Below are 25,696 nucleotides of genomic sequence, written 5' to 3' on the forward strand. Positions count from 1 at the left end.
CTGTTCCTCTCTCTGTAGAAAGTAGCTGTACTGCCTTTTAAAAACCCAGGGAGAGAAAGCTGTGTGTTTTGGCGATTTATCTGCCGGTGTGTTGGTTCCAGGTGGCCGTTTTCTCACATCTGAATGTGTGATGTCATCAGTACGCAGTTACTTTTTACGCAGGAAGCTTTGCATCCTGTCCTTGTATTACAAAATCCAATGTAAAGCAGAGTGCGTGTTGGGAGATTTGCTACAACACATCCGCATTCAGCCGTTTCCCTCCTTAATGCAGCTTTTTCATGTGTTTCCTTTCAACCTCTGCTGCTGCCTAGCACTTCCTCCAGGGCTTCTGTGATATTCTGGTGCTCGGTCATAGAAGCCCCGGTCGGAAGTGCTAGGCAGCAGCGGAGACGTTCACCGGCTGCCCCCACTAGACACCAGGGAGTCTGAAGCAAGGGATGGGGGGGGGGGTGTAGAGTGGCATATAGGGGGTAAAAGGCATCTCTTTTACTAATAAAACCTTTTTCCTATAGGGTAGTCTTATATTCAGGCTTTTTCTTTTTTTTCCAAATCAATATTCAAGTTTCTGGAGGTCATCTTATAATCGAGCAAATACTGTATGTTTGTGTGTGTATATATATATATATATATATATATATATATATATATATATATAATCTTTTTAAGCCTTCTATCGTACTTCTAAGCTGAAATCAGGGAAATTATTGTTTAAGCTACGGGTATAGGATGAATTATTTAACTGTTCCAATCTTTTGTGTCCAGATCTAGGTTCATCATGATATCCATCCCAGAGTACTACACGGGAAAGAATGTCCTCATCACGGGCGCCACAGGCTTCATGGGGAAGGTGCTGCTGGAGAAGCTCCTGAGGTCCTGCCCGGGCGTGAAGGCGGTTTATGTGCTCGTCAGACCAAAAGCCGGCCAGGAGCCCCGAGACAGAGTTGCAGAAATGTTGAGTTGCAAGGTAGGATTTAACACACATCTCGCTGTTCTGCGTGTCTTTGCACTTTGTCTCTTTTTTTTTTTTTTCTCATGCTCTGCATATGTGTATTTTTTGTCTGTATTTTCATGTCGTTTTTTAGTGCGTCTCTGGACAAAACCCCTTTTCTATTGATCTTTCTCCTTGTTATCTCTGCCCGAATGAAAAACTTTCAGAATTCCAAATGTGAGTTTCACATACTTAGTTGTGACGTCATCATTAATTGCCTTTACAATCATGAAGTGACTTAATTTTCCCTTGCCAAAATGATGAAATCGTTTATGGTGCTATACTCCAGATTTGGGATTCATTCAATACATCTTGGATCTTGACTTTTGGTTTTGCACATTTTCTTTTTAAGGCCATAGAAATTTGTGCAAAACCACCAGAAGCGTAGAATCATTTAACAATCTGTGGCTCTACGGGGTAGAATGTAGATGGTGAAGAGAATAAATATAGCTGCTCGATCCTCACCATGCTTTTGGTTTCGCTAATCCTAGCCGTTTTTTATACAAAAATTTGGTACCTAAGAAAAGTATGTGTATATATATTATTATTATTATTATCCTTTATTTATATAGCGCCAACAGTTTACGCAGCGCTTAATACAATACATAAATTCAAGGGATATGACAAGACAAGAATTGACAGACTAAGACAAACCGATACATTTGGTGGAGAGAGCCCTGCTCGCAAGCTTACAATCTAGAGGGAAATGGGGTGACAAACATAAGGCATAGAGAAAGGGTGAGAGGTATTGTGGGGGTTGTATCGATGACAAGGAAGTTCTAGCAGCTAAGATGGTATGCTTCTCTGAAGAAGTGGGTTTTTAGATGTTTCTTGAATGTTGGGAGGGAGGGTGAATGCTGAAGGTTCCTTGGGAGAAGATTCCAGAGATATGGGGCAGCTCGAGTGAAATCTTGTAGACGGGAAAAGGAAGAGGTGATGAGTGAGGAGGAGAGCCTTAGCCCATGGGAGGAACGTAGGGATCGAGTAGGAGAGTATTTGCTAATGAGGTCAGAAATGTACGGAGGAGCAGTATTATGGATGGCCTTATATGTCAGTACCAGGATCTTAAATTTAATTCTAAAGGTAATTGGGAGCCAGTGGAGGGTTTCACAGAGGGGGGAAGCAGAAGAGGAGCGACGTGCAAGGAAGATGAGCCTAGCAGCGGCATTTAGGATAGACTGTAAAGGAGAGAGTAGAGACAGTGGAGTGCCAACCAGAAGAGTGTTGCAGTAGTCAAGACGGGAAATGATAAGGGAATGAACGAGGGTTTTTGTGGATTCTTGGGTGAGGAATGGGCGGATACGAGAGATGTTTTTTAGGTGCAAGCGGCAGGATTTGGCGAGGGACTGAATGTGAGGGATGAAGGAGAGGTTTGAGTCAAGGATGACCCCAAGGCATCGGGCCTGGTTAGTAGGAGAGATAGTCGTGTATAGATAAATAGATATAGAAATATATAGTATATTACACATACACACACAAGTTCTGAGAGTTAGACTCTGCCGTTGAATATTTAGCTGCTGAAATTGTCGAGTCCTGCCCCGTCTGACACGACCTATTGCTTAATACATCTATTTCAGATTCTCTGACAGTCAGACAATACAAGCTGCTGTTTATATACATCAACTGTTCTAATGATCTCTTTGATGAATACACCCGTGTGCTGTGACCCATATCAGCAGCCGCAGGTCATGCCATGGAAAGATTTCTGAGATAAATATAACCTTCGGGCCGTCCATCAGATATACGCTGGCACCAAATCTGGATTCTTTAAAGGGCAGTCTATTAATTCGCCAGACCAGATATGCCGCGCAGTCAGTGCTTTCATAAGCATGCATTATAATTTAAATTATGAATTGAAACGTGTGCTTTTTCAAGTTTTTTTTTTTTTTTTTTTTTTTTCCTTGCCATTCCAGGTGGCACAGGAGAAGAATGCTCTGCCTACCAGGTAGGGCAGGAAATACTATTAAAAAAAGGAGACCTCCCCCTTCCTCCCCAGTGTTTCCTGCCCTACTCGGGTAGCGGTTAGGCTGAAGCTTACCTCTACTTCCCTTTTTTTTTTTTTCTCGGAGCCCCGGGGGGGGCGTCCTTTGTTGATACCCGGCAGAGGTCCCGTGTGGATCCAGGGTTCGTGCGGCAGCCTCGGAGACTGCAACTCCACGTTCATCGCGGCAACGCACACGAGGCTCAGCCATCGTTCAGCTCTGCCCACAGCCCAGGGGGCTCGCTGGGATGTTCACTCCGTCCTGGGGAATCCTCAGTGTGGCACGGCAGGAGGAGATCTCTAACCGGCTGTGCCGGTTTCTCGGCACACGTTCATATCTCCAATCGGCTTCACTTCCGGTGCAGCAACCCGGGGTCATGAGAGGTCAATTGGCTGGGAATTTCTGGATGTGAGGTTTCCGGTCCTGGGCACCTAAATGCCTCTGTATAAAACGCAAGAATGGGTAAGATCTTTCCTTGCTCTTCGTTTCTGTGCTGTAGTATTGTATCTACTTCTCTGCTATTGTGCCTGCCTGTGCAACTTCTTGGACTCCAATCTGGCTTCCCATCCCTGGATCTCCAGATTTTCTAAGGGGATGTGCAGACTTTGCCCTAGGCTCCGTCCGCCAGTTCCACCTTGGGACATTAACCTCGTATTGCACCAACTCACCACGTCCCTTTTTGAGCCTCTGGAGGATACCTCTCTTAAGCTGCTCACCTACAAGGTTGTCCTTCTAGTAGCCCTCACTTCCGCTAGGAGGGTGAGTGAGCTCCAGGCTCTCTCCAGAGTGGAGCCTTTTCTCAGGATCCTGCCGGACTGCATTATCCTCCGTTTACCACCAGAGTTTCTCCCTAAAGTAGTCTCACCTTTCCATTCGGATCAGGAGATCGTCTTACCTACTTTATGTCCGGATCCCAAGAGTCCCATGGAGCTGGAACTCCACTCGCTAGACCTGCGGAGGTGTATGCTGTCTTATCTCTCGCGTACGTCTGCCTAGAAGAAATCCAACGCTCTCTTCCTGTCCTTTGCGGGGACTCGCAGGGGCAGAGCAGTATCCAGGGCTTCCATAAGCCGCTGGCTTAAGGACGCAATCACCTTATGTTACATCTCCGCGGGAAGAGTATCTCCCTCCGGCCTGAAGGCACACTCGACCAGATCCGTCTCGACTTCCTGGGCTGAACTCTCCGGGGTGACTCCGTCTCTCATTTGCAAGGCAGCGACCTGGAGGTCGATTCATACGTTCGTAAGGCACTACAGGCTGAATCTTCATCTCTCTGACGAGTCTCAATTTGGTCGTCGTGTCCTGCAGACTGGAATCCTTCCCCCCTATCTCGCTAATTCTTCTCCTGTGCCACCTGGAATGGCAAGGAAATTGAGAATTCTTACCTGGGAATTCCTTTTCCTTGTCCATTTCCAAGGTGGCACACTTTTACTCCCACCCATTAAATTTACTTTTGCTTGTCTATTATTTGTCTGAGTCTTTCTTTTTAACCACACTGGGGAGGAAGGGGGAGGTCTAATTTTTTATAGTATTTCCTGCCGTACCTGGTAGGCGGAGCCTTTTTCTCCTGTGCCACCTTGGAAATGAACAAGGAAAAGGAATTCCCAGGTAAGAATTCTCACTTTTCTTTTGAAGTTGTTCTCAGGGACGCGCAAGTTTTCTACAATCAAGGGTGACCCTTAAAGGGACGCTTCAGCCATTACATGCACTTTAATGCATATGAGAGCTGAGAGTTCCCTTTAAGTCTTCCTGTGGACCCCCTCACAGATGTACGGGGAGATTCTGCAGAATCCCCCAATGTGCTTTGTGCCTTTTCCCATCTAATGAAAGTTGCATTGTAAATTAATTTGTAGTGTAGAAAACCATTGATTTCAAGATTTTTGTTTTTAAGCCACTTACCCTAAGACAGTCACTGATAAGTTTTATAAACTTTATATGGACTAATATACATTATAATAAAATACAAAGCAAAACAAGAATTCAGCACATACCCAGCAAATACCGTTCCAAAAGCACCTATCTAAGGCATTAATATTGTGGATTCCGTCACTATACGGCCATATATTCCGTCGCCCCCCCAATTTATCAAAATACCCCAAGGAGCTGAGCCGGTGGGATTGCTTTTCATTTTAACCCAAAAGAGAGACTCTCAAGCTATTTAAAACAGTCTCTGGGCTCCATTAATGCGGCTCCTGGATGGCCGGAGGGGCCGCTCAACCCTAAGGTTTGGTCAGAACCAAAAGGCATACGCGTTCAGAATACGGGGTCGCTGCTAGAATAATAATGACCAGTAATGTTGGGGATTATAATAAAATAATGCACAAGAAAAGACCATCAAAACCTTCACAGCGGTGAATAGAGAACGGATAAATTAAATGTCAGACGGGTCTAGAGCGCTTCTCGTACGGTGCGCGACCTTTTGATGTAACCAAAGAACATTCAGCTGAGCCCTAAAAATGTTCCCCTGACAGAGACGGGACGGATCTCTTCATATTAACAGCCGTCACGCAAACAGACGTGCAGTAATCACGTAAAATCGACAGACTGAAGGGAAGAGGAAGCCGGGAATGCTGTTTAGTTTGTGTTTCTTTTCATGCCGTGAAGCGTGTTTTTCGGTAACGATCTCATACGTTTATTTTTGTTTATCCCGATGGGTACCAAGTCCAAACTCTATCCCCCAGGATCTGCCAGGTCCGCCAGCGGGGGCAGATCTCCTCCAGTCCGCTCTGCTGTTTTTATTTGCAGTCGTAGCACCTGAGTAATATTTGACTTGTGACGAGTGAAAGCATTCGAGTAGCGATGCGTATTTGGCTTTTCCGACACCCCCCGGAGCTATTGCCTAATTCATGAGAACATTGATACGTTTCAAAGTACTATTTGATTTCCTCCTTATACTTTAATATTGACACAATGGCTATGGCTGCCAGCGTGCTCTTTGGGAAGATAATAATGTTTTATTTACCGGCTTAGCGATGAGTCGAGTGATTTCCTCGGCAAGGATCCAGTGCCGCCGGCTCCCTCGTCGCTCGCTGCGTGCCGTGCGGAGGTTGTATTCATGTTTGGGAAATATCCCGAGGCGTGTGGCTACTTGGAAGGAGCCGTCGTGCCGCAGGCCATGAGCGCTTATTAACAATCAGCATGTGGATTGCCCCGTATCATTTTAAGTTTAGTAATGTTTATTACCTGTAATTAAATGAATCCCTCGCCGGCGGTTTCAGTTGCCGGTGTGGACGGATGCCTAAAGTGGATATGTCACTTTCTTTAATGGCCGCCTTTTACAGTTCATTATGCTAAATAAACCCGTGCAATATTGTTTACGTATAATAATATATTTAACTTCCTTTAACTTCTTGTTCTTGGGATCGGTACAATTATTCCTCCCCATAGGCATCTCCCCCCCCCCCCTGTTAAATTGGTTGGTTTTTGATCAGAGGTGAGGAGAAGGGGAGAACCTAATGCCTGTCAGCTCTGACCATGGCTGAACTGGAGATGTCTAAGAAGCCTTGGCACTTTAAGGCCAGCAGGGGCCATGAAATGCCACCTAAGAGCAGCTGCTGGCTGGACAGACGGGGCCAAAATGTTGTGTTTATAAATGTGCAGCTGTATGTATCTGGCCGGCGGCTGCTCGCTGATATCGGTAAGTATAAGACCCTATCGGCCGCGGGCATTTGCCCAACTTGGCAGATGGCCGGTCCGGCGCTGACGCTGTTATCTACAGAGTTTGTCTCGCTCGAGGAACACGGCTGCTGATTTCTCGCTCACGTGTCTGTTTTGCGTCTGCAGCTGTTTGACAGGTTGAGAGATGAGCAGCCCAAGTGTGCGGAGAAGGTCATCGCGATCAGCAGCGAGCTCACGCAGCCCGAAGTGGATCTGAGCAAACAAGACCAAGACATGCTAATAGAGACCATCGAGATCGTTTTCCACTGCGCCGCCACCGTCAGATTCAACGAATCGCTTCGGTAAGCTAGCATTTCTTCATATCTGACGGTATGACGCTGTTGTGGGGAGCGACCGGATGATTTATTTGTTTTCTTTTTAGATATTTTTAAACTATATTTTTTTGTTTGTAATCTTTGCTTATTCAGCATTGAACGTGAAGCTAGCCCATTTCCCCTGATACTACAAACTGTCCTGAAAACCTATAATGAGAACCGATGGTGCTAAATGAGAACCGATGGTCATGGTCGCACGCCTTTACACCATAACAGTAACCTAAAAAACAGCAACTAAGCAAAAACTGATAACGCTGTGATTTAAAAAAGAAAATATAACTTTGCTTGCTTTTCCTAGTCAGCCGACAGATGACGTGCTCCCTTTTAGTATGTCGGATAAATATACGGAAAGGTTTATATATGGCACAGAGCGCCCTTGCATATATATTCAAAATTATAATTTGCTCCTTTTTTTTTTTTTTCCTGTTCTTCGGCTTTTTATCCTCTGAATTCCTGCGTATCCCGCAGAGACGCCATGCAGTTAAATGTCATCGCGACGAGGGAGCTCCTCTATCTCGCCCGGCGGATGAAGAAACTCGAAGTCTTCATTCACGTGTCGACGGCGTACGCAAACTGCAACAGAAAGCACATTGAGGAAATCGTGTACGCGCCTCCCGTCGACCCCCGGAAGCTCATTGAGTCTTTAGAGTAAGTGCTTTGTGGTCGTTACGTGTTCTGGGTGTGTTGGGATTGTAACCGGCTTCTGTAATTAACACTGACGCTTTTTATTTTATTGCCTCATCTATTCCTTTATTAGTTGTTCCTCCTCCTCCTCCCATCCATTTATTCAATCTTTTTTGATTGTTATACGATGATCCCAGTAATACTTTTAAACGGCTAGAGAGAGCATACATAAGTCAAGGGAACTTGGTAAAAAGTAAAATAAAATGGTTGGCATGGTAACCCCAGCTGTCGGGGTGCTAGCAATCCGAAACCGTGAGATAGTTTTGTACAATGCTATGTTTTGTGTAAACTTACATGTCTTGGGGAAATAATTCTTGGATTAGTTTTCTAATATCGTTCAATCCCCGAGCCTTTGCTAATGTCAGGACTGTAACTGGTGTCATGCCACTGGCACTTACAAGGTGCGTTTCCTTTTGAGTTCTGAGCCTTTTAATAAATACATGTGAAATGTGTATGCTCAGGCGTGACCCCTCGTAGGAAAATGTCATACAAGAGCAAGCTTTAGCAGCCATTGCTAGACATGGACATTGAGCTTTACATTTGAAGCTCTCCATTGAGGGGTCTTGTGATGTCGCTCGCAATGGCTGCGAGTGCGCACACCTCACCCCCTGACAGACGGCGACTCTCGCTGTGGACTGCAGTACAGCCTTGTGTCCTTTTACTAGCTAAGTGAGAACATTATATCCAGATATTCTTCTACGTAGCCTTTGCCCGGCGCAGGTTTGTCAGCCTCTGATTCCCAAACACGTCAACAAACGGTCCACCGTGTAACGGCCGCTTCCGTGTTTGCAGTTCACTGACCTCTTTTAGGGAAGTTGAGACTGTTTTTTAAAACTAGACTTACTACGTATTGTCTCAGCCTGACAGATTTCCCGTTCTGCCCAGCCCGGCACTAAAATCTTCTTTACTGCATTCCTCTGGAGGAATAGGTGCGGGAATGAGTGTGTGCCCGGTAATGCAGATTAACTGTTTAGGATAGATCAGGCTGTATTCAAAATGGCCGACCCTCACGATATACAAGACACATGAGAAAGGAGAATTTACTATTTATTTTTACCACCTACCATTCGTATCACTACGTAGAGAAGGTACCGTAACTGCGGTATGTAAGGTGTAGCAGCTGCAGTAGGTATGCATTCATTTAGATAGGAGGTCCCAGTTTATTTGGAGTTGTATTTTTACTACAACAAACCCATACTTTTAGATAAAAAAGCGTGATATATAACAGTCTAATGCATGCTACAATGGATTCCTGGCTCCGATAGTACCAACTGAATTGTCTACAAGCTCCTTGGCTGCGTGGAGTTTATGGTTTGTTCGAATATTTGATGAGGTTTTTCTCAGAGCAAATAACCCTTCATCTTATAATCGGACCTTAAATAGAGGTCTGACTATTAGACTTGGATCCAGATACCCCGCAGCGCTGCAGGGGACCTGGATCCTCCTCTCTGGCAGCCGGTGGACATCTGCAAGATGCGCGCCGACAACCTCTGCTGCTGCCAGCACTTCTTCCGGGGTCTTCTATGGCGCGCATCGTGGAGACGTCCACCGGTGGCCCCCACTAGACACACTTACTAGTAAAACTTTTTTCTTATCTTTTTTTTTATATAGCTTTTAAAATACAGCTTTTATTTATTATTAGGGTGATTAGAGAAATGTCGTTGTGATAACAGATACAGAGAGTACAATGATGCACGTTAATGTACATTTTAAGTTTTTTTTATTTTATTCTGCTGTTTGTTTTTAACACCCAGTTTATTCATTAAATTATTTTAAATAAACAAAATGTAGCGCTAATGCCGTTGGTGGAAGTTATTGAGTAGCCTGGATGTATCACAAAATCCGGAAAGCCGCGTCTTCTAAAGCGAAGGTTTCTGCGTGATTTTTCCTTCCTGATTTTGTGTAAATCTGCCCGTTGTCCTTTTCCATGGCTCTCTGGTCTCAAGTTTGCAAAATTCCCTTTCATCTAAAAACTGTTCCGGTTGCTCCGCAAACAAATACACCGATAGCAGCGCTGCATGACGTTTGTGACCCCAGATAGATTGCATCTTGCGCTGATATAATAACCATTCTGTTGCCGTAATGTGGCACCGTATTTTCTGTGTGATAACCTTTCCAAATCGGCTTTCATCTGCCTTAACACGGAAGATTGCAGAGCGTCCGTGAATCTAAAAGCCCCAAAAGCGGTAAAATAACCTAAAAGAACACTGGACCAACACGCGTGATGGTTTCTGCATACAGCTATTATTATTATTATTATTATTATTTTATATATATATATATCATATTCCATAGCGCAGAGTTTTTGTATGCTAAAAATCACCTTTGTTCTTTTATTTCAATTCCCTCGCTGTTACCCCGTACCCCACAAGTTATCTGGATCGCTTTAAACTGCTCTGAAACATTGTTTCCTTTTTTACGTACAATACATTCTATTTTACCGGTAAACAAAAAAATGACCTAACCGTTGCACCTGAACCGTGCGGTATTCCTGTGCGTGATAGAGAAGCTATTTTTTGCACTTGTTCCCCATACAGCTGTTATTTTGTCGCGTACCGTCTGTTTTAACCTTGTAACAGAACGGCATTGATGTGTTTGTCCTGGTGGAATGCAAAGCATTTGTTTCCAGTAGACTTAATGGGAAACCGGCTGGCGCTATCAGCAGCCTCTGTCCCCCTGTCTAAAAGCTTCCATTCATCCGAGATTAGAAGGAAGAATTCCCGATTCACAAAAGGCGTGCTAGTAAAGAGCGGGGTATTCAGCAAAAGGGGGGATTTCAGGTGAGTCCCTTTGTAACCAAACGGTTTAATGCTGCAGCTTCCCTACACATTATGCCCCTCGACTATAGGAAGGGCTGAGCCGAGTCTCCATGATGCTTTGGTAAAAACAAAAAGAGATGACGTTCAACAAAAAGAGATAACATTCAACATCTCGCCCACTTCATTCATCATTTTTGGGGGCGTTTGCCTGTTATTGCAGGAGGAGCTGACGATTGGATGTTGGTGAAGTTCAGTTCATGGTACATGGAATAATAAAGTCATGGTATATAGAATAATATGCCTTTTGGTTTTGCGCTCGAAGCTTGTCACCTGCTTTGTATGTAAAGCAAAAAATCACCCGTGTGTGTTTGACAGGTGGATGGACGACGGCCTCGTTAACGACATCACTCCAAAATTGATAGGCGACCGGCCGAATACTTACACGTACACGAAAGCACTCGCCGAGTATATCGTCCAGCAGGAGGGCAGTAAGCTGAATATCGCCATCGTGAGACCATCCATTGTGGGAGCCAGCTGGAAGGAGCCCTTTCCCGTAAGTCATCGTGGGACATCTGCACACCCTTACCCCAGATATATATATATATACCTCTTATAATCATTGTTTTCACTATTACTAGCCACGTAGCGGATGGGTTAATTTCATTATGGCCAAACCGTTAAATAACTTCGGTTATGTTTCAGAGAGATAAGTGAAGTGCAGAGGGCAACAAACAAAAAGGCATTTGTTGATAATGGCAGTGTATCCGTTGTTTTTGGAGGGGGTATAGAGGGCATCGCTAGATACACAGTCCCTGGGTGTTGTTCATAGAAGGACTTTGTCGCTGTTGGCAGTTTGAACAAGAGCGGCGATGAGGTAAAGAATACGGCAGCGGAAGCCGCTGTGTAATAAGCACTAGAGATGTACACCCCTCTGGAACTCAACTGGTTAAATGCGTGCACTATTATTATTTGATGCCGCGGCCGTGACAACCTACCGCCTGGTTATAACCGGGAATTAATGTATCTGTGTATTTTAAGGCTTACCCCAGCAGTGGGACATCATTTCTATATAATTAAGGCAAAAAGACATAATGTCAGTGTAGTTTAACCCTTCGGTTTTGCTGAACTTTATATTGTGACTAAACAGGCATAGATTTATATAGGACACTTTACTGGAAAGCATATCTTAATAGAGGTCAAAGTGGGGGGGGAAGCTAGGCATCAAGAAGAATATTTATGTACATAATATTTTTCTTTATGTATTGGGAGGATTTGTAATTTTTTCTGGTGTCGTGTTTTTAGCCTTGGTTAAATGCGACTTTCTTGTCATTTTGTTTGCACAGGGTTGGATTGATAACTTCAATGGTCCAAGTGGTCTGTTCATCGCAGTGAGTAATCCCTAGATGTTGAAAGCCACCTATTTTATCTGAAGCTATTGATATGTTACTGATGGATACATTTTATTTATTTATTAAATTTTATTTATCAAGGGGAACGCAAAAACTGACAATTTATTTTACCGATGACGGGATTTGATTAGTTCAGTCCCTTTTTTTTTTTTATTTGAATGCCACTTTTTGGTGGTTGCCAAGTTTCTTTTGTAAGGGTTGGCATAGACGGGGCAAAAACATCAGGATCAAAATTGCTATGAAAGTTCTGCCTGTTTCTGCGGCAGTTCTTGCTGTCCATAAAACCCTTTTCAGAATATAGTTCCTTACCATTAACCGGATGCTCCAGCCCTCATATACACTTTAATGAAGAGGTCACTTTACATTTATGTGCTGTGGCCCTTACAGATACCTGTGTTCTCCTTATGCGATGTATTTAAAATATATAAATATCTCTAGGGCTGCAACTAACGATTATTTTAATAATCGATTAGTTGGCCGATTATTTTTCGATTAATCGGATACAAAAATGCAATTTTTTTTAATTTAAAATAATGTAATAAAAAACGTACAATTTACACTTTCATCTCTTTATCACAATGGCCGCTCTCTATTCACCTTCTTATTTTACTGACATAATAATAAAAGCTACAAGAACCCAAACACAGTGTTTCTCAAACTAGGTTTTAATACTTTTAAAAAGTTATTAGTAAATATTAATTCATATGTTAACTATTTTTCATATTTAATAAAAACTGAGAAAAAAGCCTTGTTTATATTTTCTTTTATTTACCAAACTGTCCCCAGTTATGCACATCTGACCCCCAGCTTGCCACTCTGCCCCCAGATATGCCTTATACCTCTTATATGCCAGATTCCACTGTGCCCCCTGATATGCCACTGTGCCCCCGATATGCCTTATACTCCTTATATGCCAGTGATATGCAACTGAGCCCCCTGATATACCTTTTACCCCCAGATATGTCTTATGCCCCCCTGATATGCCTAATATCGATATGCCCTATAGCCCCTATATGCCACTGTGCCCCCTCATATGCCTTATAACTTCCAATATGCCACTCGCCCCATTTATGCCTTATACCTCCCTATATGCCACTGTGCACCCTGATATGCCACTCTGCCACGATTTTCATTATCTATTTTATCGATTTAGTTGTTGCACCCTTATATATATCACATATATTTTTTTTCCAGGCAGGGAAGGGGATCCTGCGCACCATGAGAGCATCCAACAATGCTGTGGCGGATCTTATCCCGGTCGATGTAGTTGTGAATATGACGTTAGCAGCCGCCTGGTATTCTGGAGTGAATAGGTATAGCAGGTGACGCTGCTTCCCTATAAAAGAATTATTACTCTGCGTGAATAAACCACACGCCTTGCAAACAAACTAAACCTAATGCTGTATTTCTTTTTTGTTTTTTAGGCCTAAAAATATCCTAGTCTACAACTGCACAACAGGCGGGACAAATCCGTTCCACTGGGGGGAAGTTGGTACGAGCTCGTTATTTTACGCTTTTAAGTAACTGCATCTTTAAAAAATGTCTGAGTGAATGAGGTCAGAAATAGTCGTATTTAATACAGTATGTTAATCTGAGTTTGCCCCTGCTGGCTGTTTGAGCAAGCTTGTCATTTTTTTTATTTTTATTTTCTGGCAAAGTTCTACATTTTTAAGTTTTTCAGCTTGAAAAAGTTTTTCAGCTTCAGTTTTTATTGCTTTTAAGTGCATAGAGTAAGCATAGAGTAAGTATTAAAACCTATAAAATATATATTTTTTTACAGCAGTAATCAAAATGGTTATTGCAATTTTTTTTTTTTATTAGCGTTGCATTACATGGCATGTTCCTTTTTAAAAAAAAAAAAAAAAAAAAAAAAAAAAGAAATCCCAAGTGTGTAGTCCATGTCCCAAGATGTCTGGCAACATTAAGGTGGACCTACCACCTCTTGTTAATACAAACGAGGAAACAAGTTGTGTTAACATTTCATTAAAACTGTTGAGCAGTTTTCAAGATGTGTAATTCGACTTTTCTTTGTACTTATCTCTGGTGTTTAGTACCTGTCCTGCTCTTCCTGATTGGCCGCTAACATTGCATATGTTTCCAATGTTCTTGCATGTTCTCGGACCAGCGCAAAAGCTAGAATAAGGAAAGAGGAGGCAGTTGTCTGGATAGATGCCCCATCGTTAAGGGCCCTGGCGGCAAGTTGGAATATATTTTTAGAACTATCTTAACGACTGCCACACAGTTTCAAAACTTGTTAATACAACTTTCTATTGAATTTGACATTTTAGTAAAAATATATTTCTTTATTGCTTTTCATTGCGTGACATGCGTAGGTCCACTTTAATTTGTGTAGCAATACATGCTGGCCTTCTCGGGAATGGACTTCCTAGAACGTAGGCCGCTTGGCTGAAGTTTACAGACGGCGTTTGCATATCTCAATGTTATCTTTGTCTTTGAGAATTCTAAAATTCCTCCCGTCTTAAGCCAATTCTTAAAAAAAAAAAATATATATATATATATAATAATAAAAAAAAATTCCCTAATTGAAAATAGTGTGCCGAAGGGAGTTAATTAAATACGCATTAAGGTACCTGTTACTGGAGATCGCAAATTACGTTTAGATGAAAATGTTTGATTTTCTGGAAAGAGGAACAGAAAAAGAGAAGCTACAAGCAGGACGGTGTTTGAAAAAGTTAAGTAGGGTTGTTGTGATGGATAAGGAGTTAAGGAAGTGCAGCGTAGCGCTCCGGATCTCTGTTAGCAGATGGATGTTTTTGATTATTCGTGTCGGGAATATGTGACATTGCCATTCATTACATGGTAATTATCAAAGCTTGTTGCACAACTTTTCTTTCTTAGAATACCATGTAATTTCCACTTTCAAGAGGAATCCTCTCGAACAGGCCTTCAGACGGCCCAATGTAAATCTTACCTCCAATCACCTTTTATATCATTATTGGATTGCTGTAAGCCATAAGGCCCCAGCTTTCCTGTACGATATCTACCTCAGGATTACTGGAAGAAGCCCAAGGTAATGGTGACTAGCTCTGTCTTTTTTCTGTTCCTCTTACGTGTGAAGAATCTCTTGACAGTGGATTTTGTGACGCAGTCCCTGTGTCGAAGCCAACTATATGGTCTCGGGGGGGCAAAATAGATGCTTCCCAGGCTAATGTATGCATATATTGCACCAACACGAAATGCATGCCCTACCTTACGCAGACGCTGCCGGTTCCGTGTTTTGTTCTCCTCACCAGTTAAGTGGATCATTTCAGTGAATAGTTGCTTGGATTATACAACAATAAATTGTATTTTGGCTCCAGTTATGTATCTTGCAGATGTTGGTCCATTAAATGTTATCTCAGCCTGTGAACTGTCTATGAAAGAAAGGGAATGTATGACCTGGAAAAGGAAACTCTCTACTAATTACCAGGGATCATGGTGACTCGCGCAGGGTTTTGGCTGATGAGAAGCAGGAGCTTTTATCACCCGTTAACCATCGGGAGGTATGGAATGTCACAGGCTGATGCTTACAGATGGTGTTGACAGTGTGCCCAATGCCAGCAGGGTGCCAAACAGCCTATAAAGCGCTACATTACTCATCCTCTGAAACTGTTACAGCACATCACCAGAGGTGGCCATAACGCACTCTGTGACGTCACCAGAAAGTAGAAGTGTTTTTGTTTAGTACACATTAAGTAAATTGTTACAAATTAAATTATAATATAGAGATTTTTTTACTTTCTAAGGAGTACATTCCCTTTTTTTTTTTTTTTAATATTGATACTTAAACATTTATCATTCACTGTGTTCGTTCTGCTCTAAGTCCACACTATGTAACCTCTCACTGCATCTGATCCTTATTTTTTCTGCAGAATATTATGTAAATGTATCCTTCAAGATGAATCCTTTAGAACAGGCTCTCAGGCGCCCCAATGTAAATCTCCGAAACAACCCCTTTATGCATCATTACTGGACGGCTGTCAGTCATATAGTACCTGCAATGTTGTATGATGCTATTCTCAGGTTGACAGGTCAGAAACCCTGGTAAGGAGGTTGCATTTCAAACAAAAATCAAACCAAAACATAGGAGGTGCAGTTAACCCGGTGGCGGCACGTCGAGAGGACGCAGGCTTAATGGCAAAACCCCAAATTCGAACTATTCCATAATGGTAATAACGCCAATCCGTTAGCTTTATGCAGTGTGTTTTTATATACAAATTATTAGCTGTTTAATTACTTTTTTTTATTCTTAAAGTCTACCTAGAACAGCCCACCATTTATTTAGGGAGGTGGGTAATGAAAATTTCATTTTTTATACCCTTTTTTGTTTTTATCTGTGGATCTCCCTGATTTAACATTTTTTTTATGTTGATTTATCAATTATTTTTTTTTATAACAACTTTTTGTGCTTTCTGAATCACTGTACTGTTCTTGGCATTTCTGGAACATAATGCAAGAAATCGATATTATCTAAAACCTTTTTATATTTTATCTGACTTATATTCAGAGTGTAATTATTATCACAATAAATAGTAATTACAAACAAAATAAAAAATAAATACAATTAAAATAAAAAATTGGTTGCGTTTTAAACATTTAATGAAGAGATTTCAATTCCCCCAACTTCCGTTTGCATTTTTTGTGAATTACTGAATGGCCCGTACATGGCCAAAACGCTCCTTAATCTGTTCTGTTATGCATGTCCACTTCACTAATTTTCTTATTAATTAATTTTGACCTAATTTCTTGCATGCTTCCCACTGTTTGATATCCTTATGACTTTGATAGAACGTTGGACGTTTCTCTATAAGAAAGCAATTTGCTCCAATATAAAACGCCTTTATTGCCATCAAGCCTGTCCGCCTTCTCATCATTTTAAGGTGTTGCAGATGATACTTCATGCTTTCTTTTGTGAAGCCGTTTAGCTTTATACAACATGTTGTAAAGGGGAAGTTCAACCTAAAATTTGAAAAAAAAAAGGAAAAAGCGACATTTGCGCGTAGGGCACCTTTAAAATGATGTATTTTGTATATGGGAATATTGTAGTTTTCACAGGATAAGCCAACGCCTTCTGGCGTGGGAGTTCTGCTAGACATGTATGGTCTCCATTGCACACGTTACACTACGCAGTGGTTTGTAATTGAATGATGAAACCCAAACTGGGGGCTGTTAAGCCAGGTAGGAGAAAGAAAGACATGTATAACGACTTGGTGAATAGTTACACGTGGTAATGCCCTCTATGTATTCCTATTCCTATTAACGTTTAAATTCTCCTAACTCCACATTTTCACCAAGCTCTTCTCGTCCCAGAAACCACGCACACACACACACACACGCACGCACAAGGCTGATGTTTATAGTCCCTGTCAAGGCCTTCCCGTTATCTCCCGTTCTGTTTATGTTCCTATATTTTCATTTTCTGAAAGTGACTCATTGTGTAGAATTTTGACAATAATGGTATTTAGCGCAAAGCAAAAACCCCACAAAATACACATAAAGAAGTATATTCCGCTGGTTAGTGGCAGCTGCTGACGCAGTTCAATTGTAACAAATTGCTATATACCGTATTGGCTCGGATATAGGCCGCACCCTAAAAGTTTGGTGCTTTTTAAAAGAAATTTTTTTTAATAGATATGCTGCCACTCTGTCGTCCCCCCCCGAGATATGCTGCCACTCTCCCCCCCGAGATATGCTGCCACTCTCCCCCCCGAGATATGCTGCCACTCTCCCCCCCGAGATATGCTGCCACTCTCCCCCCTGAGATATGCTGCCACTCTCCCCCCCCCGAGATATGCTGCCACTCTCCCCCCCCCGAGATATGCTGCCACTCTCCCCCCCCCGAGATATGCTGCCACTCTGCCCCCCCCGAGATATGCTGCCACTCTGTCCCCCCCCCGAGATATGCTGCCACTCTGCCCCCCCCGACTTACCAAAGCAGACTCCCGGGTGTCTTGTGGGCCCGGTGGGGGACATCTACGCAATACGCGTATACAACTTCCGGTGCCGGCACTCAGCGGATGTGCCGGCACCGGAAGTTGTATACACGTATTGTGTAGATGACACCCGGGAGTCTGCTCTGGTAAGTCTTGGGGGCAGAGGTAAAACGCATCGTGCGGACGGTCACTGGCTGCGGCAATGCGCGTAAACAACCTCCGCTGCCGGCACGTCTGCACGATGCGCTTTAACAATCTCCGTTGCCGGGACTCCCCCTGTGGAAAGTGCCGGCAGGGGAGGCTCTCTGAGCGTATCGGGGAGTAGGATACGGGTCCCCTGCACCGCTGCGGGGGATCTGTATCCTAACCCTGCTGCCTTCCCGGCCCCCGGAACTGCATCTCCCGGGCGTCGGGCGTTAGACCCCGAATATAGGCCGCACCCCCACTTTAAAGACCTATATTCGAGCCAATACGGTATATGTATATCATAAAAATCGCATTTTCTTTCCATGTCAAAGCCGCTATATTTCCAGATACTAAAATAACAGCTGTGTGCGCCAAAATGACAAATTTTAGGTGGACATTCCAGGGTTAACACTTCAGCCATTTCTATATTTCAGAAAAGCCGCGAGTGACTAGAATAATCGGGCTAGATTTTTGTGTTTTTTAAAGGCTAAAAAAGAAAAACAACAAAATTTTGTGCGTTTTTTTTCTGTAAATATGCGATGGCTGATGGCTTATTTTCCAGATTGTCCGAGTAAGTACATAGCTTTTTTTCCCCTGTGTCGGAATTGTTTCAAGGTGCGTTCTTTCCTGATGCTTACTACACGATTTCAAGTATTTTTTGTGCAAGGTTACATATATATAATGCCGGCTGCAAATGCTGCTTTACCTCTCCCGGCTTCTTCTTTTCATTTCAAAATCTGATTTTTTTTTATTTTTTTTTTGACTAACCAGTTTTGTTTCCGTTGCCAAATACATTGGGGATCCGTGAAACCTGTGTAGATACATTGCTGATAGGTCGTAGTCTTGGTGTATAATGTGTCTGTGGATGATCTGTGTCTTCTTCCTCCTTTTCCGAAGCTTTCTCTGTTTCGGTCGCTGTAAGGTAATGTCATGGGTCGCGAGTATCTGCTTTCCCAGTCGAGACAAGTTTGCAAGCTTTAGCTAGCGATCTAGCGGCTTTAGAGACGCAAATCTAATATTTGGGGTTACCGTGCCAGATAACGCTAAAAAAAAAAATCAAGTGCTAAAGTAAAAGATGTAAATGTGTATATATACTATCGACACCTCTGGGGTCTCTTCTTCAGATGGAATTTCCATCTTATGCCTTCCACTAAAGACTTCAGCAATATCCATGTTTCTTATTTACCAAAGGCCTCTGTTCTAGGACCGTTTTTTTGCTAAATTAAGCTTATATTGGCTTTCCTCGCTTTCTAGAGATTACCCCCATAACCTGTACATTCTGTAGGTTGTTTAAAAACTAATATGTCTTTGAAATTGGATATTTCTCATCTCCCTCCAGTTCCTTGCTCCCTTTTTATGTTTGGAAACTGCTGTCTTGAACCCCCTTGAATTATTTATTTGTGCTGCTTCCAACACCTCTGTAGGTGCCGACTACTTATGTATACATTATTTATAGATGTCTCCCACCTCCTCGTTTACTGTTACTATATAGCCAGTCACTCTCCTTTATTCTTTAATATTTCTCTAGCCGCTCGAATAATACAGAAAACCAATAAAGCAAAGAATGTATTCTTGCTGTTGAAGTCTCTACCTTGCATTTTCTTTTAATTAATATACAAGGTCTATGTGGCCAGCCTTTTTAATGTTGATGGGAAATTAAAGTTATGCTTGATGTAAATACCTTGAGATGATTGAGACCCGTTGGCTCGTGGAGACCTCCATAGCTGTTTCGGTCTGGTGTGGGTTGTAGATGTCCTGCTTGTATCAGACAATGTTGGGTCTAGTAATTCATGGTATTCTACCCCTTTCTGTCCCCGTCATGCCTTTCACGTGCTCTTCTTCTCCGTCTTTATGGCCCGATATCCCTGCTTGTCCTCCTTTTTTCTTTGTGAGCATTCTTCTCATGCCGTATAACTGGTTGCCTTTGCTATGCAGGCCTCTTAAGAGCCAACGGACCCGAGGAGTCCAAGGAATGCTGAAGCTACCTAGCTGCCCATAGTCTGCACTTGCAGGCTTTGAAAGTGTGTAGTTCAAGGTTAAGGATTTAGTAAATAAAGCCAAATGCCTTAGCTCTACGAAGAGACAGCAATAATAGCCCCCCCTTGAGAGGTCCAAGGACAGCGGTAGCCGTATTGCCTGGACACGAGCCCATGTGCCCTTAAGACTCGCGCACGGTGCGTACGTGGTGTTTTATTCAGATAACAGCTGAACTTTTCATCTGGCCATGATTTAATACACCCTCTTTAGACGCAGAACCAATATCTCCAAACCCACTTTATATTCACTGATATAGAATCGAAGTCCTATGGATGTGTACAAGAATTTATTAAGTGCCTCTATTCCTCCAGGAGGTTGGCATATAACTGAAACGCCGCTGTTCATGATTAGATTCATTTTCTCTGCTATAACTTACTTTCTGTTCCTTGGCAGAGTTGAATTCTGGCTGGTAATGTGAGTTTGGATAGCTAGGGGGTTTTCCTTGTAGGTTGCTTAGGAATACTCATTTACATTTTCTCTATCGCTTGGTTTTTCTGATCAATAAAAGGCAGAAAAGTTTTATACCATTTACACCGCATTCTGAACGTCAGGAGTTGTCTCTTTATATGCAGTTGGTGGCACGCAGCTAAACCTTTAGACCTTAAGATTACAAAAACAGTTATTCTTCCGCGGGATGTGGAAACGCCATGATTTTAACAGAAAGTGGCCGACCTCTTTCTAGGCTGATGTTACTTTCCAAACCACGTGAGATAGTAAAACCCTCATAAGCCATGACTTCTGGGATGGGGCCGGGTGTGAATAGAGTGTGTCCTCCTAAGTCTAGTGCTTTAGCCCACGCGCCTGCATTTAATAACACAAAGGGAATATACTCGGAAGGTGCAGTCGATAAATATGAGTTTCCGGTTAATTGATGATCAGACTGGATGTGCGACGCTCTGCGTACATGTACAAGAAACGACTTTTTGCTTCTTCCTAACCATAACACCTGCCTCGCTTCACTTTCCTCTAAGCCCGACTCCTCATTCTGCCAAACCCTGCAGAGATCCTTCAAGAAAACCATGCGTTTATATAACTGTGTGTGACCTTATTCCAGGGCTTGACAAACACGGGGCCCCAAAACGCCGAGCCAAGGCATCTAATAATTTTAAGTATTTTTTTTTTTTTTTTATGTATTTTGAAATCCATGTACATTACCCCAGCTCCTTTTTGTAGGTAAGTCTGGCTCCTAAATTCTACCCAACTTTTGTCAAGGCCTGTCCTGTTCCGGTGTTGCTGTGTTCTGCTTGTGCGCCGTAATGGAATGCCGGGCTTTCCTTAATAACTCTTTCCCGTAAGCCGCGTGCTTTAGCAGAGCAGTAAAGGTCACAATATAGAAGCAGAAACTGTTTTGAGACCGCCGTGCTTATCCTTTCTTACGTAATGAAAGGTCATTTGAAAGTTATTTATCGTACAGTAACTTGCCGAGTGCTTTCTGTGACTTCGCGCAGGGTTGTAACGCTACTAGCATGCTTTTCATCGCGTGTCCCAGAAGGCATGCGCTGTGTGTGTGCGCGTTACTTATTGTGTCCCTTGTTGAATTAAGGATGATGAAGACCATAACCCGTCTTCACAAGGCCATGATGCTGCTGGAATATTTCACGAGTAACTCTTGGGTTTGGAACAATGAGAACACCAACATGCTTATGAACCAGCTGAGTTTAGAAGACAAAAAGGTACCCGTTCTGATCACTACCGTGTGCGTTGGGGGGGAATGAAAGTTACATTCTGGGTAGGCGACGGTCAAACGCTTTACCATGGCTCGGCTTACACTGTTTGGACTTTGCGACGGTCCGATAGCGATGCTCATTCAGGGCGTTTACTCGATTACCCAAAGACGATAGAGGTACGGTACATGTAGTGATATACGTGAATCTGACAATAAATTCAACTTATGGGTTCATCATAAGTCGAGGAGTACCTTGAAATTATTAACCCCTGATGTACTAGGGCTGTTCTACACTACCAGGTAATTTTGTGGGTTTTTGCTGTCTGCCATCAACCCTAATTTTACTCTCTCATAATATATTTTAGTTTTTTGGGGTGGGTGGGGTTCAGGAGACATACTAATTTTGTTTTAAAGTCATATGTTTAAATATACCCTTAAATATATTTATAAATATTGTGTTAATGTATGAAAAGCTGAGCAGATATACTTTTTTTTTTTAGTTTCTTTTCCCTTATTTGCATTTTATCCAAGCTTTTGCAACTGCTTTTTTCTTTTCTTGTATTCGAGATCCCTTTGGATGTTATATTTTGGCTGTATTCTACTATATTATATACAACACATATATAAATATATATAAACGCTTTATTTTAATGTGATTATAGCCTCATCTTATAAAACAAAACATCCCTTTATTAGCTTCTTCCATGTATGATTTGGGGTCATGTTATTTATTTATTTTTTGGGGTAGTTTGATTAGATTGTATTTTGATGAAGCTGACAAAATCCTCTTTTCTGTAGGTTTTTAACTTTGATGTCAGACAGCTGCACTGGGCAGAGTACATGGAAAACTACTGTATGGGAACCAAGAAGTATGTTTTAAACGAAGAAATGTCTGGTCTCCCTGCAGCCAGGAAGCACTTAAATAAGTGAGTTGGTATTTCTGTGCCGGCGCTTTCATTTACTTCAGACCTGCCCTAAACTCTGTGCGTTGTGTTTTGCTTTTGCATGTAATCTAGATTTATTGTAGCAGAAACAGGTCATTGTTCTATTGATAAAACAATATCTTTTCGTGTCCGCATTCACAAGTTAAGAGGTAGTATATGCTTTCCCTTCAGCTATAATATCGTTCACTACATGACTTACTGTTGCACCAGTACAGCATTATCCATTTTTGTGTTATTGGGTTAAGACCAGGATTTAACCCCTGATATCTCAGCAGTCTGTGATTATATGCGGTGGTGTGTTCTCAATGGGCCGGTCAAAAGGCAGATCGCTGATCACCTTAACTGACCCATTATGGACTGTGCCGTATCTGGGACCGCTTAAAATATCCTAAGTACCGCTATTTCCGTTGACGTTTAAATGTGTATAAATGTTCTTCAACCTACAGATTACGGAATATTCGCTATGGATTCAACACCATCCTTGTGGTTCTCATCTGGCGTATTTTCATAGCCAGGTCTCAGATGGCGAGGAATATCTGGTACTTTGTGGTTAGCTTGTGTTTCAAGTTCCTGTCCTACTTCCGAGCATCGAGTACCATGAGGTACTGAGGAGCGGACTCTCTCCGTTTGGACATCTATGCACACAGCAGCAAACTGCACAAAGCCTGTAACATGTACCGTGTCCTTTCCATGTCGTGTACAACCATTTAACCACCCCGCCTCTACAGTACAGGGTCTGTTTGTATTGTATAACATTTCAAGTGTACCTTAAAAAACGAACCAAACAAGTCAGATCGAACCAGCATTGAACGCACGTAAAACGGTTTCATAAAATTTGCAGATGAATATAGATATATTTTCACTTCCAGTTCATATTAAAATGCGGTGTTATACGACGCCTTCAGTGCACAATGTCTCTTAACAGGTCCCAAACGCTCCGTGCATCCGCAGAGGAGTTCCCCGATTAGATCCTTTCTTCATAGTTGTGTGAACACAGTTGTAACTATAATGTGAAGTGTTTACAGCTTGTGATAAGGTTTGTGTGTCTGGATTAGCCTTTATGACTCTGGCTGCCACCATTCTGTCTCTTAAATTATTTGGCTTTGACTTTCATCCCTGATGTTGGGCCCCCCCCCCCCTTCACTTTTCCCCACTCCTTGTTCCCATTTTTCTTTCCGCCATCTTTTAACACACTTGGTCCTCTTCTGGTTTTTTTTTTGGTTTTTTTTTTAGCACTGTATTGATTTACCAACTGTCACACATTTTGGAAGTTTTGTAGTTTTATATGCACAGAAAACTGATAAATAATAATGCTTTTTGTTACATAAAAGTGCGCTATAACAAAGTAACAACTAGCCATGTACGGTGGTTGGTTGCCGAGTTTGTATTTATTTTTTTGTAGTGCTTGGTCTATGAAAAAGCCTCCAGAACGCCATTTCCTTTTGCTGATGGGACTTTGAATGGTCTTCCCACTGCTGAAAATGTCAGATACAAAGCCATTTTCCCTTACTTCTTCTCAGAATGTTTCATTCCCACTATTTTTGTGCTAAGGTATCATTTGCTAAATTATACCGCTTTCGTCTCTCCAAGAAAGTCAAGCTGTGCATGTTCTCTACATGGAGATGATGGCTGCTCATCACGCCGTCATTTATTTTTTTTTAACGCATTTTGACAAGCAGAATTGGCTCATTTACTGGTAAAACTTGATTTGACGATCTTTCTATTTCAAAAACATTTTCACAGCATGTACTTGACTTAAGAAAACACTTCCCACTTCTATCGCTCCTCTTAAGATGCAGAACTCCAGATGCTGGTGTAACAAATGTGCCGAAGATTAGATAAGAGTCCTGAAACGTGTTCCTACCTAAAATAATGTGCGTAATTGTTGTGTAATGCTAATTCGGCAAAGCAACTTGGTTTTTTTTTTTCTTCATAGGTGTGGATCTAAAAAAAAAAAAAATGACAGCTGCTTCTCTGTTGAAGCTTGACGGTTTTCACTAATACTATAAAGTGTCATAGCTCTTTTACAAAGTTGTATAGCATTTAATTCTCTTCTTGGCAGCCAAGGTTAAGGACCACGCCTGGGCGTGAGAGGCTATAGGCTGCTACTAAACATTCAATAAAATATGAATTTTGTGAATTTTTGTCCGTTTTTGTGTTCATTTTGGTCGTAGGTCACCTGACACAATGTAGTTAATGTAGAAAAGATGTGACGTGTATTTGTGTGTCGCTGTAAAAAACGGTTTCGGTTTTATTTAATTTGACTGTAATTCTTGTTTATTCGATAAGAATAATCTTGAGCTTGGGCCAGGGCTGGACTGGGAGTGACGAAGAGACCGGTCGCCGCCAGGGCAATAACCAGCTGGAGGTCACACCAGGCCGGGTCAGAGTCAAAGCTTTTGTGGCATCTGCTAGGGACCATTTTAAGGTCAGAACATCAATAGGTTCTTCTGCAGACTCAGGGAAAACCTCCTGCTACCATCGTAGAGATCAACAGAGACTTAATTCAAGAAATTAAAGCTAAAAAAAGATCCAAAAAAGTAGAAAAACATGTAATTCGCTAAATGTAGATGAATGCCTCAGGCTGCTGCCATTGAATCTGGTTAAAGGTTAATCTTACAAACATGTACACATTGGGGGTAGTGTGTGCAGAATTATGACATGGAAAGTATGTAGTGTAAATGTAAATTACTGTCCTTTTTTCCATATTATAAATCGTAATGACCCTGAATACATATTCGAAACCAAGTAAGAAGACAATTTAGTGCACCGATAGGGTGATCTTTATTAGAATCGTTGGGGATTACGTATAAGCAGTCCTGATGTCGTCATTTGAAAAGTGCTCTTATAGCAATTAATGGAAAGGTCATGCTGAGTGGACCATTACATTTATTGCTATGGATATATTTTCATGTTTCGAACGTGTGCAGTAATTAAATTTAACAAAGAAGTCTTTTTAGGCTTAGATAATAGATACAGATTAGTATACAGTGATTCCTACCGCTCCCTATGGTGGGAGAGCAGGTGTGATGTGAGTTGTAGTACACAAGCAGTGAAGTACTTGATAGCGGTGTTGCCCTACTGCGTAGCTGGATTGATAAAATCTTTGCTATTTA

The 25,696-nt window shown here is 42.1% G+C and overlaps 1 protein-coding gene across 9 annotated transcripts; it reads left to right on the top strand.

Moving 5' to 3' along the window:
• The first annotated feature begins 775 nt into the window (after window positions 1-775).
• LOC149276948 (fatty acyl-CoA reductase 1) lies at window positions 776-23,189 on the top strand. 9 transcript variants are annotated; one of them, XM_089503208.1, is made up of 11 exons: window positions 776-964; window positions 6,754-6,929; window positions 7,431-7,610; window positions 10,781-10,958; window positions 11,749-11,793; window positions 13,009-13,136; window positions 13,239-13,306; window positions 14,674-14,845; window positions 21,514-21,643; window positions 22,435-22,562; window positions 23,027-23,189. In XM_089503208.1, the coding sequence occupies exons 1-11, from the start codon at window positions 776-778 to the stop codon at window positions 23,187-23,189; spliced, it is 1,557 nt and encodes a 518-aa protein (XP_089359334.1). The 9 variants fall into 9 exon arrangements, with proteins under 9 accessions (XP_089359334.1, XP_089359336.1, XP_089359337.1 ...); XM_089503210.1 differs by having other exon boundaries at window positions 13,009-13,127; XM_089503211.1 differs by lacking the exon at window positions 14,674-14,845 and adding an exon at window positions 15,687-15,837 and having other exon boundaries at window positions 13,009-13,127.
• Window positions 23,190-25,696: the final 2,507 nt, after the last annotated feature.

This window comes from Sceloporus occidentalis, unplaced genomic scaffold (genome assembly GCF_023333645.1).
Source record: "Sceloporus occidentalis isolate IW3139 unplaced genomic scaffold, rSceOcc1.0.p SCAF_223, whole genome shotgun sequence".
Lineage (NCBI taxonomy): Eukaryota > Metazoa > Chordata > Lepidosauria > Squamata > Phrynosomatidae > Sceloporus > Sceloporus occidentalis.